General features: G+C 29.0%; 1 protein-coding gene across 1 annotated transcript; it reads right to left on the bottom strand.

Moving 5' to 3' along the window:
• Positions 1-16,484: 16,484 nt before the first annotated feature.
• On the bottom strand, positions 16,485-19,783 carry LOC113866638 (receptor-like protein EIX2). Its single transcript, XM_027501454.1, has one exon. The coding sequence runs from the start codon at positions 19,767-19,769 to the stop codon at positions 16,485-16,487; it is 3,285 nt and encodes a 1,094-aa protein (XP_027357255.1). The 5' UTR covers positions 19,770-19,783.
• Positions 19,784-21,802: the final 2,019 nt, after the last annotated feature.

Raw genomic sequence — 21,802 nt, forward strand, 5'->3', positions numbered from 1 at the left:
GATTCCAGCACAGAAGCCTTCGGGTCTTCTTCAACCAATTCCTTCGCCGTCACAATGCTGGGAGGACCTTTCCCTTGATTTTATTGTAGGTCTTCCTTCCTACAAGGGGTACACAACCATCCATAGTGGTGGTTGACCGTTTTTCGAAGGCTGCCCACTTTGGAATGCTTCCTCGCTCCTTCTTCGCCACTCAAGTTGCTGACGTCTTCGTCAATATAGTGTGCAAACACCATGGCCTTCCTCGCAGTTTGATTTCGGATCGCGATCCGATATTTTTAAGTCAATTTTGGCGGGATCTCTTCAAACTCAGCGGCACCAAGCTTCGGATGTCAACAGCTTATCACCCACAGAGTGATGGCCAAACGGAGGTAGCTAACAAAGTCCTTCAACAATACCTTCGCTGTTTTGTCCACCATCGACCCTCATTATGGGGGAAATTCTTGGCTTGGGCCGAATGGAGTTTTAACACAGCCATCAATGCATCCACTGGTCTCTCCCCATTTGAGGTTATGTTCGGACGTAAGCCCCCTGCCATTCCGTTTGGCTCTATAGAGTGCACTTCGAACGCTGCTGTCCAGTCCGAATTAGCCACTAGAACAGATATTTTGCAGAAACTGGAGCGCAATCTTGCAAAGGCGCAGGCTTCTATGAAAAAATGGGCTGACACTAATCGCAAGGACATTCAATTCAGTGTGAGTGACTATGTTTATGTGCGCCTCCGCCCCCGCAGGCAAGCTTCCATTGCGGGTCCTTTCATTAGCAAACTCCAGAAGCGCTTTTTTGGCCCTTTTAAAGTCACCAACAAACTCGGGGCAGTCGCATATGAATTGGAACTTCCCCCTTCTGCTCGAATTCACAACGTCTTTCACGTTAGCTTCTTACGCCCACACAAAGGCCCTCTTCCCAATCTACCACTCCAGCTTCCTCCCGAAATTGACGAGCATCAGCCCATACTGGAACCTGCGGCTATTCTAGATTGGAAGTGGGATAATTCTACCCCTGACCCTCAAATACAGGTCCTCATACAGTGGTTGGGATTACCCCTCGAGGAAGCAACTTGGGAGCCTTGGCATGTCATTCAGTCCCAATTCCACCTTGAGGACAAGGTGACTCTTCAACCCGCGGGAGATGTAACGATCACTGGGCTTATTACACTGATTCCCTCCAATGAGTCCACTACAGTTGCATCATCACAGTTGGGCCACTCCACTGATTCTGAGGCTGTGATTGGAAGGACTAGTAAAAGGCAGCCTCAGCTACCTCAATACTTTAAGGATTATGTGGTGACTCTACCTCATGCACGTGAGAAAGGCAAATCCGTTAGGAATGATTAGGAAATCACAAGTTTGTTATGATTTTTTCTGCTTTTTCCTTTTCCTTTTATTTTAATTGCCTAGTTTTTTGTTAGGCGGTTGTAAGAATGTGCATATATAGCACATTTTTGGTGCAGTAAAGGCAAGAAAAAATAGTATTTGGTTGATTATTCTCTCTGATTATTCTTCTTCACTCTCTCTGCTCATCTTTTCTGTTATTCTCCTTTCCCATTTACCTTTCACTTTCAGTGCCACAAAGAGATCTCCATGCACCACAATGTACTTAGCACCCAAAGCTTTACTCTAATACAGTTTAAAATTTTGTGTCTGTTTTTGTGTTTTTAAAAGTCAAATTTTGAGAGCAGTTTTTGAAAAGAGGAGTGAAAAATAATAGCACACATTTTTCTGTACTGTTTTCAAAAACAATAATCAAACAATGAAGCCCGTAACAAAATTAACATTAAAATAATTAAACTTTGTAATCATGTGTTTTTGAAAACAAAATAAATTCTAACTTGGAATAATGAAGTCGTCGACGTGTGGAAGGGATTCATATGCGTAAAGGAAACGGCGAAGACTGCGTAGACCCAATTGACGAGAAAATAAACAGCGTGAATCACCTTGTGAAATAGACGCAATTGCGTTCATTAAGGGATTCCCACAGCCAAAGCTGTCATTATCTCAATGACACAGAGGTCCTTATTATAAACAATAGGTTATTCACATCACAGGAGATATAAACAATGGACCACATCTTATATCATATATGCTCACAATGACACAATAATCAATTTATATTAGGATTATAATTTTTTGAATGAGAATGCTTTAAGAAATATTTTAAAATAAGAATATTTTTAAAAATATATTTTTATATTATTTTTAAAAATTATCTCTTAATTTAACTTATTAAAAAAATATTAATATTTATATATAATTTATGACTACAAAATATTAAATGAGAGTATATAATCAAGTTTCAGAAGCAACACTAATAAAAGTTCATGGGAAATTTTTTCTTTAGATTTGTTCTTATTTTATTATAATTGTAAATATTTAATTTCTTATTTTGTTTATAAATATTTGATTATTTAATTTTTGTCAATGATAATATTATAATTCAATATATTTTTTTATTATTTATTTTATAGAATAAATTCATATTTAAATTATTAAAATTTAAACAATTAGTTTTAAGTAATTGTTTTAAAATAGATCTATTAGATTTGGGGTTTAGTCTTTTCCCTTCCGCATGCATAAGCAATCCTCAATCTTAGCTCATATATATATATATATATATATATATATATATATAGGTAGAATCTTTTTACACATGTATAAGTCTAAAAACTCTTACACCTAATTTGAACCTTTTATTTAATTTAAATTTAACGGATTATAATTTATTACTTCTGTTAGATTTAAGTTAAATGAATAACTCAGATTGAGTGTAAGAGTTTCTAGAATTACTCTAATGTAAAAAGATCCTTCTTCATATATATATATATATATATGTATGTATTTATTAGTTTATAATTCTTTTTTTAAAAAAAAATATTTTTCAATTAAAATAAAATCAGTGATAACTCCAAAAAAATTAACAATATTTTTTTATTTTTGGAATAATCTCTCGATGGGTTGCAAGCTTAATATTTGAGAAGTTTCAAAATTAACTCATGATCTCTTTTCCACTAAATCTTCTTAGATTTCTACTCCATGCTTATGATGTCAACACAGTTCCGCCCTTCCATCTTACCGCAACTATGCATAATGTAACAATCAAACACTCTACAGTCTTAAATTATTATCTTTCTCATTTCATTAAAATATCAATAAAATTTTACATCATTACTCAGATTTGACAAATTATCATAACTGAGCAATCATAATGGTACGACAAAAATATGTTGAAGAAAAATATTTTTTAAAAATAAAAATATTTTCTAAAAATCATATGAGTTGCCACTAAAATTATTTAAGAAAACCTTAAAAAAATTTTAAAATGATATAATCTTTTGAAATAAAAAATGAGTTTAGAGTCGTTTATGTATAGAGAAAGTATTAACACCCTACAATTAAATAACAGTTACTTTAAATTAATTGTACAAATTTATTTTAATTTTGAATAATATTTATTTAACCTCTGAACAATAATTATTTTTATTTTAGAAATATTATTTATTGAAATGTTTAATTGATATCTGAAAAAAATTTAAGATAGCATAAGATATGTAACAACCACGTCGTAATGGTTTCAAATAAAACTAGATTGTTCAAATAATTTTACAATATAGGGAGCAAACCTAGGTCATTTCACAAGGACACAAATTTATTTTGTTTCTAATTTTAAACATGCAATAGTGGTTAGATCGGGAGAATTTGTGATTTTTAAGAATTTAAACAAAAACGTAAATTGGCTATAGAGAATTGAATTAAACCTAGAAAATGCAGTAAAACAAATTGAATTGCAATTGAATCAAATAAACCAATTAAACTAGAAAACAAATTATCCAAAAAAAAAAAATTTAAACCTAGAAAACGAAAACGAAAATGAATCAAGGGAAAACCAACGGAGATCAAAACGAACACATATGAAAACAATTAAAACGAACACTAATTGAACCTAGAAATTAAAGATGAATTAAAGGCAAACAGAGGCGGTTAAAACAAAATCAATTTAAACAAAAACAAATCAACAAAAATGAAAATGAAACAAAAATTAATTGGAAAGCTAAAATAAAAAAAAACACAAATTGGAAAATGAAAATGAATTGGAAAATGAAAAGCAAAAACAAATGCAATTAAAAGAACAAATGCAATTAAACTAACACGAATTAAAATCACGAATCGTAGACACAAACTAGAATTACTATACTGAATTTGCCTAAATCTGAAATGCAAGAGAAATCAATTAATTAATTTTACACTCAAGAATAAAAATCAAATCCAATTGAATTATGTATGCACAAATCTTAATCAAGAATTGCGAGAAAGTAAAAAGAAAACAAACTCAGAGCGATCAATCAATCTTGCAATCCATGCTTGAGACAAGATGATTCGCGAAAAAAGAATAATGGAGAATCGCAGCAGAATAAAAAATTGAATTATGCAGAATCCGAGAAGAGGCAAGTAAAATGGTAACGAAAATAGTTTTCTCTCAAAAAGTGGGAAAAAGTCTTACAAATTCTAAAATTCTGAAAAAGGGAACCACAAAATCAACCCTATGACTGACTGCTACAAAATACTGGTCTTAAATGAGGCAGAAAGTAAATGAGCCAAGGCTACCACAAGTAATTATAATAAAAATCCTAAATAAAAACTCTAAATATAAAAGGTATGTTTTAAGTCTGAACTTCAAAAATTAATAAAAAAATAGCTTTGAACTACAAACAGTATGATCCATATGTCCAAATTGAAGCCCAGGAAGTCAGAAATCTATTACAAAAAGAATCAGCAAAAAAAGATATCTACATAAAAAGTTATGGCCGAAATAGTGAACAAATGTTAGAATAGAAAAAATATAAAATATAAAGTAAAGATATCAAGTATTCATGAAAACTCTAATTTAATGCAAGAAATGCAAAAACATGCTAAATGAAATAAAAAAAGAAAGAAAAAGTATTTTGGAAGATGCAATAAAGCTATAAATGTGAGTACAAAATATGAATCATTAATATATATAAATCTCTTGTAATTTTTGGACAATCGAAAGTAATGTAAATTACATATTAATATTGCAAAAATTTGTATAATAAAATAAAGAAATAATTAGTTATTTAATTTATAAATGTGAGTACAAAATATGAATCATTAATATATATATAAATCTCTTGTAATTTTTGGACAATCGAAAGTAATGTAAATTACATATCGATGTTGCAAAAATTTGTATAATAAAATGAAGAAATAATTAGTTATTTAATTTATCAAAATTTGAAATATGACTTAAGAAAAATTAAAATATAAAATTAATTCCATTTAATGAAAGGAATAAATATATTTAAATTGATTAAAAAATAGTTACTTAATAAAAATATTATAACTTCATTTAATAAATTTATATTACATAAGCCCTAAAGTAATATTGAAATACAAAAGTCTTAACAATTTAAAGTATATAGAGGTAGAGACGTTACACAATAATACTATAAATTACCGCATTAATATGATAAAAATATTATAGATGATAGATTTTAATAATAAAAAAATAATTGATTACTTTTAAAATCGGATAAAATTTCAACATACTAATGTAGTGTAAAACCTAAGGAAGCATTGATACACATAATTTTTGACAATTTATAATGCATAAAGGTAGAATTATTACACATTAACATTATAAATCATTGTATTAATAAAAATATATTTAATTTAAATTAGTCAATTAGTATATTAGTAATTAAAGAGGAAAGTATCTCTTGATTGATTGTTAAGATAATTACCTAATTAATTAAAGATTAACATGCCATAAATTTATATTACACAAAATTTAGGTAACGTAGGCTCTATCAATTATAGTATATGATATTAGAGAAACTACACATTAATGTTACAAATTGAAATCATCATATATAAAAAAATTAAAATAATAAAAAATATAAGTCACTAATTATGAAATAAAAGATAAAACATAAATATAAAATAAAGATTCATTAACATGGTGAAATTATACAATACAATAAATAATAATAATGCTATAAAGAAAGACATAAATAAATAATTTAGATGCAAGCAAATAGCTAAAAAAAAAAGTCAACATCCAAATTGGGCCACAGATTGGCTCAAAGAAAAAAGTAAACTAAAAAGTCAAACTAAAAATGGGCCATTTGAATGAGGCAAAAAAAAAAAGGCAATAAAAGTCAACATCCAAATTGGACCATTTGATCGAGGGAAAAAAAATGTAAAATTGCAATTTTTTTTCATAATTTCAAATTTGAGTTGTATGGTTTTTCAATAATAGAATGACATTTTTTAAGGGAAGAATATGGTGGAGATTTGAGGTAAAGATAATAATAACCTTTATTTGAATGATAGATTTATATATTAGAGGGAGAAAAAAATGAAAAATAGATAATATAAGTGGTTTTTATAGTATATGTTGATTTAGAGAAGAAGAAAACAATGAAAGTTGAGTGACGGAAAGTGATGGTTTTAAGAATTAATAGAAGAATGATAGAAAATGGAGTACTAAAAATTTCTTTTGAAAAAAAGGTTAAAAGTGGTGGTTTGGAAGAGAGAAGAGGGAAAAAATGGTTAAAGTATGGGTTTTTATGGTGAAGAAGTATGATAACCGAAGGGAAAGCTCTCGAGAGAACACGGTGACCAATGGTAGCGGAGGTTTTGTAAATTTTTTTTAAAAAAATTTAAATGTGGTTGAACAGATATATAATATGTTCCTAATAGGAATATGTCAAGAAGCAAAAATTTAAAAAAAAATTAAAACCCTTTGCCTGCTTTTTGTTCTTTCTCCTTTTTACTAGCCCTCTTTTTTCTATATTTATCGGCAAAATCTCTTCCTTTCAAATTCTTGAACCCCTTTCTAATAGTTCCTCTCTCCTTTTCATTATTCACACAAATCATATTGGCAACCAAATATAATATGTACAACGTAATCACAGAACACAAGGTCATGAAATTTCATCTATTAAACAAAAATAACTTTATCTACAAAAATAGATATGATTGTTCTTTATAGGGAAAAAATTTAATGAATAAAATTATAAGATTTCCATTTTCAAAATTCTTTAAATGCATGTGTTTGGGAGAAGTAAAAATTTTCCGGAGGTTATAATGTTTTGTTAAAAATAAAGTTTTCAATATGATAAAAGTGTGTTTGACCTATTTAGGTCCAAAAAACATAAGTGAAAAATGTATTGTACCATCTCAAAAAATATTGTGTATATTATATACAGCTATATGCTTCTGTTTATAGCCCAAATGTATTTTTTTTTTTAACTAAAATTTGTATAATATGATTTTCAACTAAGTTTTCTCACTTTTCAACAAGTCTTATAAAACCATGACGATCAAATAAATATTGATTTTTAGTTGAAGTGAAGAGACATGCTTCTATAGTCAAGAAAGAATATTTTTTTTACTAGTTTTCAATAAACTTGTGATTAAAGAAATATGATTTTTAGTTAAAAAGTGACATTTTTAAAAGTTTTTGACAAGTTCATAAAAATTTTGTAGATAAAATTATAAGGATGTCAAAAGTTAGTAAAAAAAAAAGATGTTTCAAGACGTTTTCAAAAAAATATTACTTTCATTTATTAAGATCAAGAATTGACCAAAAGACTACTTCACTAAAGCAATTGAATCAAGCTATCTTTAAATAAAAAATCTAAAAAACAAAGGCTTTAGAGAAGAAGGATGATTTTTGTCAAAAAGTCAAATGCCTTAGGAGTGACTATGAGCAGATATATATGAAGAGACGTGGTAACAATTTCGGGTAAATGTTGTAGGCAATTATCTTGTAAAAAATACATATTTTAGATATTTATATTGTATTTCTCTATAAATAAAACTTTAAAACACTATATAGAGATTATAGCTTCTTCACTTAGACACACTTAATATCTCGATAATTATCAATATTCTACACAAGTATTAATTATTCTTTATCTTATTGAAAGTTGCAAGTTTCTTTTTTAATTACACGGTACTTTTAATCCAGTTGTTTCTTTATTCTTTATCACTTTTCAATTATTCTACATTGTTAATTTTTTATTATATTTCTTTGCAATTCTTCTCTTTCTAATTTTATTTTGCAATTCATTTATGATTATATTAATTTGTTTTTATTAAGAACACACTATAAAAAACTCAGCAAGAGAATGTAAAATTTAATCTCAAATTGTTCTTAAATTTATTTATTTACTAAAAAATTCACCATAAACAATATGTAATGCATAAAATAAAAAATTATATATAATAATTTTTATAAAAAATTTATAACATATTACTATTAATATATTTGGTTATCTTAAATTTATTTATTTTTAATAAAAATTTATATATAATAATTTTACCATTTACATTATTGTACGTCTTAAAAGAATCCTTATTTTAAAACAATATAATCTTTAACATAAATTCTAAAATATTCACATACTCAATCCTGTCATGTAAGTATTTCAATAAAGAGTATTTTAATCTTTCACTCGGATTTAATTCAAAAAGAAACAAAAAATATATACACATGAGAGAGAATACTTCTTAATATCTTATCTCTTTATGTTAGATTTAAGTTTCAGCCTACCTTTTTTTATATGATTTTTTTTTTAAATTCAAAAAATATGGAATTTTTTACAAAATTATAGGAATATGGAGTTTAAAAATTGTCAATGGCAATTTTTAGTGTAGTATAAAAAATAAAAAAAAGTAAAAAAGTGATAAAGTTTCAAAAATCGTTAATAGTAATTTAAAAAAAATTAAAAATAATTAAATATTTAAAAAGTACATTAAAAGTCGTGAGTGACAGTTTTTGACCAAAAGTCATCGATAACAATTGAAAAAAAAATCATATTTATGTAATTTCACAAAAAATTCAAATTTTTTAAATTTTGAAAAAAAAATCCATATATAAAAAAAAAGTTTCTTAAGCTTATTTTAGATCACTGCAATGTAAATAACATAAAGAGTTTCTTATAACTTCTATGCAGCATCTATAAAGTTATATGTAATCTCAATTACACATAATTTATTAGGTTAGTATCTACACTAATATTTTCTAACTTTTTAATTTTTACAATATATATATATATATATATATATATATATATATATATATATAAAGCCTTGTATAAACATTATACATGTATCGTTATAATATGAGGAACACTTAGATATAGAGGAAGCATGCATCATCATTAAAAGTTACTGTTTAAACTAAAATATTAAAATAAAATTTATTTAATATTTTAAAAATTTATTTTTTTATATAAAAAAGGAACAATATAATTTTTACTTTTGGAATCAATTTACATCTTACAACATTTAAAATAACATGACTATACTCATGACTTTATAATTCATACAATTTATAAGGATAATGAGTGTTCTGGATTCACGTCCACCTAAACTATATGTATTTTTATACAAAAAAACATTTTTTAAGTTGGATAGAATTATTATAATTAAAAATTTCCTTGTCTTAATATTTAACACAATTGTATTTATTACGACTCAAACTTAAAATTACAAGTTAAATTTATACTCCAATTGATTCACATGCTTAATGATAATGCTATAATCCTCATGTGAATAAACGAATAAAGAAAAGTGAATATTTTATATGATAATTTAGAAATTAATTTTAATTAGTTAAAAAAGAAGATAATTTTATTTTAAAAATAATTTTATATTGCACAAAATATAAAATAATTCCACTGTATGTAAATCCTTATGATTTACAAAAAAAAATCATTAACTACACCTTAATATTTATTCAACGTTGCTTTATTTTTATTTTTATTTTATTTTTGTAAGGATGAATAAAATATCAATTAAAAAAGCATATAATTGAAAAAATATTCACATGACAATATAATTTAAAAAGTACATTTGATTTTAACAGTTAAATATTTTGTAGTTGCTTTATAAATTAAGAAGACATATTTATAATTTTTTTTTATCTTTTATTTGTAGAAAATTGTTAATTTCACTTAATATTAAATTTAAGTAATAGTAAAAGTAATAATAAGCAAGTTCCAACTATTGCTTCTAATACTTCAACCAAGAATACTTGTTATAACAAACATTAGGATGATATCATTCTTAAAAGATTTGTCCAATTTTGTATTCTTTAAAGAAGTAAAATTGACATTTTACTGAATTAAATATTGTTGGATGGTATCATATCATAATATTTAATGAATCATGGTATCTAAAAGCATTAAGATTGATGGAACATTAGTTGGTTGTGTATGAGATAAATTTTATTATTTCACTAGATACCAAGAAAATGGCCATAAGGTGTTCATCGAGTAGTCTTTTGTGCAGTTTTCTCAATAGACTGAGTTCTATAACAACAAAGTTAACCTGGCTCTCTTCAGAGTACACAATCCAAAAAAGATGAAGCACATCATTATAAAACCAACAACACGTGTCTTACTCTCCATCATGCTACATATTGTAGCACAAAAAAAGGTTAAAGATACAATCACAAATTTGTACCAGTTTTGCATCTATCATCTAATGCAAACCAAGGTTTATCTTCCATATATTCTTATTAATTATTTTCTTGCCTATTTTGAGAAGAAGTAGAAGATCCCATAAAGGATGCTACTCATAGAACTTTTCAACTTACATAATATTGACTACATTGTCTAGGAGCAATTGGTGGTCAAAATGGAGTTAAGGGTCAACAACTTTAAATGAATAGTGATCCCTATTTAGGAGGCTAAGTCTTCATACAAGATCATTGAAGTTGATGACAACAACAATAAAGAGGCTAAAGACATTTAACCTATTGAGAAGACTCTACAAAAATAGTAACGAAGTAAGCATAAAGTCTCTATCAAATGGCTTGTTAGAAACAACTTCAACCTCCAAAAAGCAAAAGACAATGACTTAAAGGAGATTAAGAAACATGTGCACATCATTGATCATTGAAGAGACATACTAACAAGGTATATGATCATTGACTTCTCTTTCTTTATCTTCTTCTTTGTCAAAGAAACTCAAGGCCTCGAAGTGAGTCAGCAGACTGACTTCTCTATTCAGGATATCAATGACACATATCAAGCACATTCTTTGTCTGTAGATGAGATATTTCAACTTCTTGAACCAACTCCACTCTTTCATCCCATTTCTTTATGCTAAGGAAGCATTGGATAGACCTACGTTGGTCTGCTTCAAGCGAGTTGTAACACCTCGAGTTTTGTAATCTATTGTTTATTAATATAAATATGTAGGTTGCTATGTGAATGTGTGTTTGGTTTGTATGATGATGTGCAATTAATGTATTTGATGAAGTGAATATATGTGTATATGTGTGATGACGCGGATTGATAACTGAGTGTGTTTGAAATTAATTGAAAAAATATGCTAAGTGTGTATTGCAATGACATTCTCGCTGTAACGAGAAGGTCCTGGGGAAGGGCATGCATCTGTTGCGTTCTCGCTGTAGTGAGAGAGCAACAGAGAAAGTGCATTTCTAGGGTGCAGTCTTACTGTAGCGAGATTCTACAAAAATTAGAGTACATAATCATCTGAGATTTTCGCTATAGAGATAGATGTCTCGCTGTATCGAGAATATCACAACTCTTAGGGTATTTGAGGGGTTTAGGATTGGAAAAACTCATTTTCATCCCTTTCTTCAAACTCTCTTTCAATTCTCTCTACCATCACCGATTAAACTACCTCTAAAGCCGTTTGTGTGTAAGATTGAAGGTTGAAATCGTGTTTTGAGGTAAGTTTTGAGAGATAGGGTTTCAATTTTCCATCTCTTTCTTTGTTTTCCCGGTCTTTCAGGGAGTTTTCCATGTGTTTAGGATGAAAATCCATGTGGAGAGAATTTTCATTACTGAGTTTCATGTTGGGTCTTCGATCCGAGGTAAGGGGAGACTCTACCCTATCTCTTTATATTGTGAAATTTGTTTATGTTGTTTGTTAAGTTGTGATTGAGATAGAGCGTAGGAAAGGGTGTGTTTTGATAGAAATTTTGTGTTAGACACAGTATAATAAATAATGGATGATGTGTGTGTTGAAGTGATTTGATTGAATGTGGGCATACGTGTCATGTGTGAAAGTGAATATCATGATGTGATTAAGAATGTGGGTGAATGTATGTGTAGACATGCCATTTATTGATTTTGAATAATATGAAATGGGTGAGAATGTATGTGAATGGTATGCTAAGTGTGATTGTATTTGAATTGGTTAGAAATTATAAATGGTTCAGCGATACCCTGGAGTGGGGAAGATGTGAGTGGTAGAAATACCTTGGGGAAGAGAGTAGTGGTGACACCGACAGTGAGTGTTGATGCACCACAGGTCACACACTCTCCTCCTGACTCACTTCTGACTAACACCTTTGCTAGGGGGTCTAGTATTGCACACGTTATATCCATGGAGTGGGTGCTATTCAGCGACCATTCATAGTGTGAAACTGAGTAAGTCCTTAAGGTTGAGGGCATTAAGAATCCGTGATCACAGTGCCATAGTGAGCGTGACTAATATGTAGTGAGCGCACGTGAGTGTTGTATGTGAATTGTTTAATGGTGCAGTAAGCGCACCTGTATGTGAATTGGAATGGAATGTGAAGATGTGTTATTTTATGCTTGTTCGATGCGTGATTTGGATAATGTTAGAAAGGTGTGTAATGTGTGAGGTGAGTTTCTATACTTTTGTGTGATAGTGTAGAATACCCACCCTTAAATTTATTTTTCAGGTGACTAAGATGATCAGTATCAGACTTAGTGTACAAGAGGGATAAAACTGCTATAGGACTAAGAAGTTATTTTTTTGAAAATTGTGATGTATTTAAATGGTTCATATAGCATTTATTTTGATGCAAACTTGTAACCTTCCCTTGTTTAAATACTTTATTGAAACCATATTGGAAACTATTTGAATGAAATTATTACTAGTATTCTCACTTACTGCGAAATTTATTTATTTGAAATATTAAATTACGGTGTTACACTAATGACTTATTAATCAACTTATTAAAGAGTAAGGTTGGTCAAAAGAATGAATGAAGTTCAACATGCTCTTGAACAAATTTTGGGCAAATTTGTGTTGTTCACCCACCCACTAAGACCTTCATTGCTTCAAATAGTCTTGTTCCATGTTTGAAGATAATTTTAAATAAGGGTAAGATCATTTGATCTAGATCTCATCCAATCCTCTCAAATATGACTTCACATTTTCTCACTAATAAAAAATCTCAACTGTTATAGTCGAAGCTTGATCCAGACGAAGAAGACACTAGATTGGTGCTAGTAGTTTACATAGCCAAAGTGATGGCCGAGGCATCTTCCTTGAATATCTCGCAATTAACGGAGTATGTTGAGAATCATCGTTTTTATTATACATCATATATTATTCTTTATTTTTTTTAAAATTTCTTTCGTTCTTAGCCACTAAAAAACATTCCAAGAGATTTTGTTATTAGTTTTTGTGGTAACTCCAAGATTCATTTTTCATTTTCCTTCTGGGTTATTATCATTTTACCAAGACCACTACACATAAAATATAGATGTTCTTATACATATATTCCTCCACCTTTTTTCTTTATCACTTGTAGCACCTCAACCACCTCTCAATGACAAATGCTATAAACTCAGGTTGCTAATAAAAATAGTTTGTCAAATAACAATAAAGTGTCATTATAGGCCTCTTTTCTTGTATTTTTCATTTGGAGTCTATTGTCTCTAGTAGACCATGTTATTATATGCATAGCAAGGGGATTTAACTACTATTTTTATTCTTGATAATGACAAAAAGGAGAGAACATGTACACAATGTCTTTGATTCATATGTAAATATTCTTGACATATATAAAAAGTATTTTTAATTTCATATATGTACTTGTTAATGAATTAATTATGTAAAAAAGATAATTATGTGAAAAAGAAAAAAATACACTTCTTTTTATATGTTACACTAAAAAGAATGAAAAAAGAATCAAGAGTACAAAAATCTCATAAGTACACTTATAATAAAAATGACCTGGTCATATTAAAAAAGTTTACTTAAAGGTAATTTAGTGTATCAACAGTCATATAGAGATGTTTAAAATATATTTTTTTATATTCTATAAATTGAAGAGACTCTCATAAAAAAGTGATATAGAAGATAATTTCTCAAAATAGTTTCAAACAATGTGAGCTAAGAAGGCGATGTAAGCCACACTTTGAGTGGGATTAATTTGCATCCGAACAAACAATGTATACTTGAGACGTTTAAGCTTTGAGAGATTTAGTGTTAAAATTCTTGGGTTATAATATAATTATTTAATATTTATTAATATGACACTCTTAATATAGATAATGTCAAGACTACATGTATTCCTTGAATTTGAGAGTGAATATGTATAAACTTTTGTGTCTCTCTTCTAACTCTATATGTTTTGCACTTTACAAAATTAAATTTGTTAAGAAAAAAATTCAATTTCCCTTCTTTTATTTTATAACTACTTCAAAATGTAACTAAAATATTAAGTGAATTGTTGGAAAAAAAAGAAGACATTAATTAAAGTGATAAAACTATGAAAGAATACTAAATTTAGTGATTAAAAAATATATTCAATTGATAGAAATGAAAATTGTGAGGAGATAGAAGTAATATATATATATATATATATATATATATATATATATATCATGCATTATTATAAAAACTTAAGGAAGAGTTTTTTTCTTAAATATTATTATTATTATTATTATTATTGAACACTAGTACATTTGAAATAAGTGTCTAGCCATATAGTTAAGGTGTAGTTCATAAAAAGAGTAAAAAAACGAAAACCCTAGACCTATTTGTAATTAATTCTTTCCGCCCATGTTTTTATTTTGTTTGGTTGCTTTTTTATTTCTTGTTTATCTTATTTTATATTTCTCTTTATTGTAATTTGAAATCTCATATGTCTTTGATTAGTCTCAATAATAATAAATTTGATAGATATAATATTTTTAAGAATAGTCTATGTAAAAAAATACTAGAAATTATAATTACTCCTTTTTACTATTTTAATTACTGAATTAAATTTGATTTTATATTTTAACACTATATCAAATTAATTTATATTTATACAAGTTCTATTAATTTGCACTGCTAATAACTTATATATTAAATATAAATTCTCAATCTTATTTTTTAAAATATAATCATATATTGTTTACATTAAATTTTATTAAAATTAAATAATCATAAAAATACAATAAAACGTTATTATTTTATCAAGGCTTTGAAGTAAAGGTTTTAAGAAAGGCATTTGCAGAAGGGTAATTTCCTGACTGTTTATGGGAAATTTTCATTTCAATTTTCTTTAAACTCCTAATTCTTACGTAGTAAACTTGTTGATTATCTTTGTACTTTTTCTTATTTAATTCAAAATGCGATTTTAGAGACAACTTTAATTTAAAGAATTAGAAAATCCACACATATCCCAGCTATTGATGGTTAGAGTTGTTGACAGATCAAGTTGAGAAACAAATCACTCAATTAAAATAGTTTTCTAGCTATTATAATTTAGAACCTATGTCCTAAAATCCTAATGTGCGTCTGCAACAGTGAATAAAAACTCTGTTTTTACGCAGATGAACTTTTGTGTTTTCCTGTTATATTACCTTCATTCACTTTTTCGCTATATTTTTTACTTTACGCAGTGCTAATATATTTGTCCAATTCTGTTAACATGGATGAATCAACCAATGTTTTCTTGAATGAGCAAAATACTACTAAAAGTTTCAACTTTGCATGCTTAAGCAGTGGAATACAATTTAAATTAATTGAATATTGTGTTTTTTGTAGATCATAATCTAAAAAATTAATGCTTTTAAGATACTTACAAATAATCCGGTCCTTAAAGTATAGTATAATCCTTTTATAATATTATTTGAATAACTTATTATTTTTCACTTTAATAATTACATCAATTTTTTTAATATTAACCATTGACAATGAAAGATTTCTCAGAGCTTTTATTTAGAAACATTTTTTAATATCATTAATTGGTCTAATGCAGTTGTTAAGTACATGTTTATAAAAATTATTGATAGATCAGTTGATTCTTTTGGATGACCATTCTATTGTTCAAATGCTAACTTTGAAACTTTTTCAACCACTTTATATATGGTTTATGATTTTTTTCTTTTTAGCCTACATTACCGTGTAAATTAACATAAATTAAATGATGAATGAATTCCAAGCATGTGCATAAGTACAAATTCACGAATTCTTCTTGCTTTACTAATTAAGTCTACACATACGTGGGAACATTGAGACTATATTTTATGGCATTTGCTTATTTGCTGAAAACAATGGTTGGTGGTGAAACATAAAAGCTTAAGCTACTTCGTACAATTTATAAGCAAATCTATATATGTAGAAAAGCCAAACACTATATTGTGGATTAAAGATACACGTGCAGAGAAAATAAAAGCAAACAAACATAAACCTATTCAACTAGAAACTTTTAAGGAAAAAGAAAAGAAACAACAATCACCCACGAATACAATTTCTCAACCCCATTAACTTCTTCAGCTTTACCATCTTGATTACTATTGATACATAAATATCATCTGCTTTTTCATCCACCCATCTAAAGTAAACATGTCTAAAACTCTTCTTGAACAATAAAAAACCAATAACTCCCCAAAAACCAGTTGCAAAGCCAATTGCTATGACAAAGAAGAACCATATTCTTTCTATTTTATCTTTGTTGCCATCATCATCTATGTTACTTTTGCTTGCAGGGGCTATATACAAACCATCACCAAGACACTTTTTTGGAAGTGGAGATCCACAAAGATACAAGTTACCAACATAAATAGATGGGTCATCCAAAGTTAATAATTGATTATCTTTGGGAATAGGTCCTGAAAGGTTATTGTGTGACAAGTTTAAATGACTAAGTGAAGTCAAAGCAGACATGCTGTTTGGAATTATGCCTGAAAGTAGGTTACGTGATACATCCAAGGATTCCAATGAGTTCATATTCCCTATCATCTTAGGGATCTCTCCTTTTAAATGATTATTTGACAAATTCAAGCCATGCAATCCAGTAAGGCGAGTTATTCCAATGGGTATGGATCCAATCAAATTGTTTTCTGAAAAGTCCATGTTCACTACTAACTTCAAGATTTTGATGTAATCAAGTTCTATTCCTTTCATAGTTTCTTTGACATCCTCTTTATACCATTCAGGTTCAGGAGGTTCTGCCCTTGCTGTATTCTGAGGGAAGGGAGCCAATTCTCCATCTGCTTGGTTTGATAATTTGTTTAGAGTCATTCCTCTGAGATTGCCTATGCACCAAGGTATGAAACCTTCCAATTTGTTATGAGAAAGATCCAAAATCTTTAATGTTGTGAGTTGGCATAGTTGGGAAGGAATTTTACCGGTAAACATGTTTTTTCGCAATCTAAGAATTTGTAGTGAAGGAAAAATGTTTATGGTCCATGATGGTATACTCCCAGAAAGTTGATTTTCACCAAGATCTAAAAGTACCAATTCCTCCAAATTTCTCAAAGGCATTGGAAGCTCTCCTTGAAGACTGTTATTATTCAAATGCAACCATAATAATGAAGAAAGATTTCCCAATGAACTTGGAAACATACCTGACAGCTTGTTTGATGAGAAATTTATTTCTGTCCATATTTCATTATCCTTCCAACAGTTTGGAATTTCTCCAGATAAGTTGTTCTTTGAAAGGTCAAGGTTGACCAACTTCATTTGGCACAAAGAGGTTGGTATTGAATCACTTATGAGGTTATTCCCAAGTAACAAATTCGTGATTTGGGGCATTATATGGTCAATGTTTTTAGGAAGTGTACCATTGATTTGGTTATTGGCAAGGTTCAAGTGAAATAGATTATGGTTCCCGCAATTGGGAATTTCACCAGATAAGTTGTTATTTGAAAGCTCAAGGTAGCCTATCATAACTTGGCATAGAGAGACTGGTATTGAGCCACTTATTTGGTTACTTTTGAGAATCAAGGTATGCAAATTAGGCATTATATGGCCCATATTTCCTGGAAGTGAACCATTGATTTGGTTATTTGAGAGATTCAAAAACTCTAACCGAGGCATGATTGAAGACCACTCTTTTCCCACAGAAATCATTCTGTCTAACTTATTTGATGAAATATCCACACTTTGAAGATTTATAAGTTGATTGAAACTGTAAGGAATAGGACCGATAAAAGAATTGTTTGAAAGATCAAGATATTGAAGATTTACAAGTTTCCCTAGCCTTTGGGGAAGAGTCCCATGAAAAAAATTTGAACTCAAATCAAGATTTTTTAGATTTTCAAGTTGTCCCAACCAAGTTGGCAACTGATCACTAAATTCATTATTAGTTAAATACAGTTCTTCCAAATCATATTTATTGCATCCAGATAATTCATGATGTCCAAATGGTTCCCCTCGAAGCTTGTTTTCTGCTAAATCTAAGCTTTTTAAATGACACATGCTTTTGAGAATTGATGAAAGAGAACAATCCATCATAGTGAGTTCATTTTGATGAAGATCAATATGGACAAGGCTCTTCAACTCAGCAAACCATGATGGAACTGAAGTGAAAGCGTTATATGAAAGTTGGAGGGATTGAATGGAAGTCATGTTTCGAAATGCCTCAGGAATTGGACCATGGAGCATATTCATTGAAAGATCAATATCTACAAGCTTAAAGTTGGCCAACCGCGAAGGAACTGAAGTAAAATAGTTCCACGAAAGGTCGAGGAACTGAATGGAAGGCATATTTTTGAAGGCATCAGGAATTTGACCATGAAGCCCGTTGTATGAAAGATCAAGATGCACAAGTTTGTCAAAGTTTGGAAACCATAATGGAATTGAAGTTATATTGGTGTCAGAAAGGTAAAGGAATTGAATGGAAGTCAAGTTTCTAAAAGCATCAGGAATTGATCCATCGAACTGATTCCCTGAAAAATCAAGGTGGACGAGGGATGTCATGTTTTGGAAACTATAGAGAAGTGGAAGTGTAAGTTGATTTTCCCCAAGGTCAAGAACTTGAACTTTAGTGAGATTAACAAGAGGCATGAGTGAACTGTGAAGACCACAATCACGCAAGTAAATACGTAACAAGGAAGGAAGCTTGTTAACTAAAGGAAATAGTTTGTGTGCGTCCCCAAGGTAAACACCAATCATGTCAAGGTGTTCCAATGACTCGAGTTGAGAGATCCAATTGATGTCATTGGCTTCTAAATAAAAATTCCAACTGAGATCAAGAAGGGACAGGTTCTTGAGATTTCCCAGGCTGCTCGGAATCCTGCCACCAAAATAAGAGTCAGAGAGAGAAAGGTACCTGAGACGTTGCATAGAGCCGAAGAACATTGGTATTTGACTCCCATAGAAATGATTTCGGCTGAGGTCCAAGTATGTTAAGTATTCCAACTGCAATAGACTTGAATCAACGTTTGCAGCTTCTATGTAAAATGGGTCATCATAGTCGCAATCCTCTGGAGGATCGAAAAATTGTTGTTTTGGCCAAGATGGAGGCGAACAAGGATTTCGGAGATCAAGTTTGACAACATGTCCAGTCACATTGTCGCAGGCTATTCCCTCCCACTGGCAACAATCAATACCTTTCCACGACGGAAGCCTCTTTGATTGATCAGAGGTTAAGGAGGCTTTGAATTTGAGAAGAGCTTCTCTCTCTTTTCCTATGCAGGCAACGGGTGAATTTGCACACAGACATAACTGACTTTGTGGAATAATTTGAGCTAACAGCAAAAGTAGCGCAAAGGCAGGAAGTAGGTATCTTCCCATGTTTAGGAAAACAGAACAGATATTTTAAGTGTTGAATCACTTCACTTATATACACACAAACACACACTCCATTTCACTCTTATGAATTTCTTGGAAGCTCATGTCTGGAATCAATTGTCCCACGATAATGGTCGGGTACAGCGCGAGCGTGACAAAAGAAAATTGATGACATATAATAATTATTAAAATGTAATATATCATTGATTTGTAAACATTCGTATAGAAAAAATATGTATGATATAATTAAATAAAAGCAAAATTTTTTATTATACTTTATGCATGTTATTTATTATTTATTTAAATATTTCATTCATTTTTTTTTAATTCATATAGATTAATGACCTCTGTTATACCTTTATTAATTAGGAGACAAGATTTAAAGGTAAAAAAACTTAGTTTGAATCATTACAAAACTAAAAAGAGTTAAATGTCAGCAATTAAATCTAAAAAGAATAAAATTACACATGAATTAAAACATAGAAACCAAAATTATAATTCAATCTAGATTTAAATAAAAATTATGCCAATACTAAAAAACAAGTCTTGACTGAATGTTATTATCTTAAACTCAATCTTTCCGCGTTTCATTGACTATTAAGAAAGTAATGGCTTCTTCACAAAGAATATTTAAATATGATAAAACGTGATAGAGAAAAGAGAAGGCTAATGATATATCCAGTTTATTTTAAATTTTTTGGAGACCTTGTTCTACTTTTAAAAATTGGGCTCCTTTGTTTCTAATTTTTAAAAATAAAATAAAGTTATATTTTTAATATTTTAAAATATTATAATACAACTGTATTTTACAAAATAAAGCACAAAAAAATTCAAACTACTTTTGATAATAACATTCAAACGAAATATCAAACTAAAATAACCTTATACTTAAAAAGAGTTGTCCTTCTAACACTTTTTAAAACAAATTCATCAACCAAGTCTTAGGACCCATTTTTTTTAGGCAATTATCTCTCCAAAATTTTATGTCACTGTCAATTATTTCTCCAACAAAGTTTAATCTTGGAAAAAAAGTAGTTATTCTCTGTTGAAAACTATCACACATTAATACTAAAAAATAAAAAGCATTTATTGACTTATAATCTGCTAATTCTAATTTAGCAAAAACAACAGGAACTTACTTGTAATTAACTCATAATTGGTAATTAATATAGTCATAGTTGAATTGAAATTGAAATATTCAACCTTCAAAATGAAAATAATATAAAGTATTCAATCTCAAAATTCAAAAGTTGGTGTAATTTAATTTTAAAAAAAAAAGTACCTGAATTGATATTTCTGGATGTTGGAGAAGATGAATCATTGATAAAAGTATGGATCGAATTGTATTTTTTTCCTCTTCAACAAACAATTTTGATTTTTGACATGAAGAATGGTTGAAAATAGCTGAATGGGTACTCACATATAATAGGAGAAAAATATAGTCGCTTGACAGAGATAAATTAGAAACTTTGATTGTGAAAACAATTGAATTAATGATTTCATCGAAAATAATCCACGAATGGAAAAAATTTTCTTTATCCCGTTACTTGATTAAATTAGAGAGGGAAGTAGAAAGATTTAGATTGACAGTTTTTTTTTTTTTAGAGAGGATGAAAAAAATTATGGGAGCTTGGGAAATCACCCATAATTGAATGAAAATTGTAGATAGAATTATGAAAAATATCATATAAGTTAAAAACTTGAAGAGTTAATTTTGCCAATTGATTGAGGCGTGAATTCTTAGAAAGACTAAATATGGAGATAAAGAGAAATACGTGACAGTTGGCAACCAAAATTGCTTTGTGATAATTAAGAGAAAAATATTAAAATAATTTTGATGGGCTTGTATATTTGAAGGTCCTAATAACTTGGAGGGCCTGCGCAGAGGACCAGCTGGCCCCTGACTGATCTACAGCCCTAGTTATATCAAAAACTTAAAGGAGCGTATAATATTTTCACATTAAAAATATAACTTGACCAGGAAGATTAAAATTAAAAAAAAAATTATTATATATATATGTTTGATACTACTAAAA

This window comes from Abrus precatorius, unplaced genomic scaffold (genome assembly GCF_003935025.1).
Source record: "Abrus precatorius isolate BTA unplaced genomic scaffold, Abrus_2018 Scaffold5, whole genome shotgun sequence".
NCBI lineage: Eukaryota > Viridiplantae > Streptophyta > Magnoliopsida > Fabales > Fabaceae > Abrus > Abrus precatorius.

Bases quoted from the DNA above. Each gene is read 5' to 3' on its own strand.
- LOC113866638 (XM_027501454.1), bottom strand. From the start codon at position 19,769: ATGGGAAGATACCTACTTCCTGCCTTTGCGCTACTTTTGCTGTTAGCT.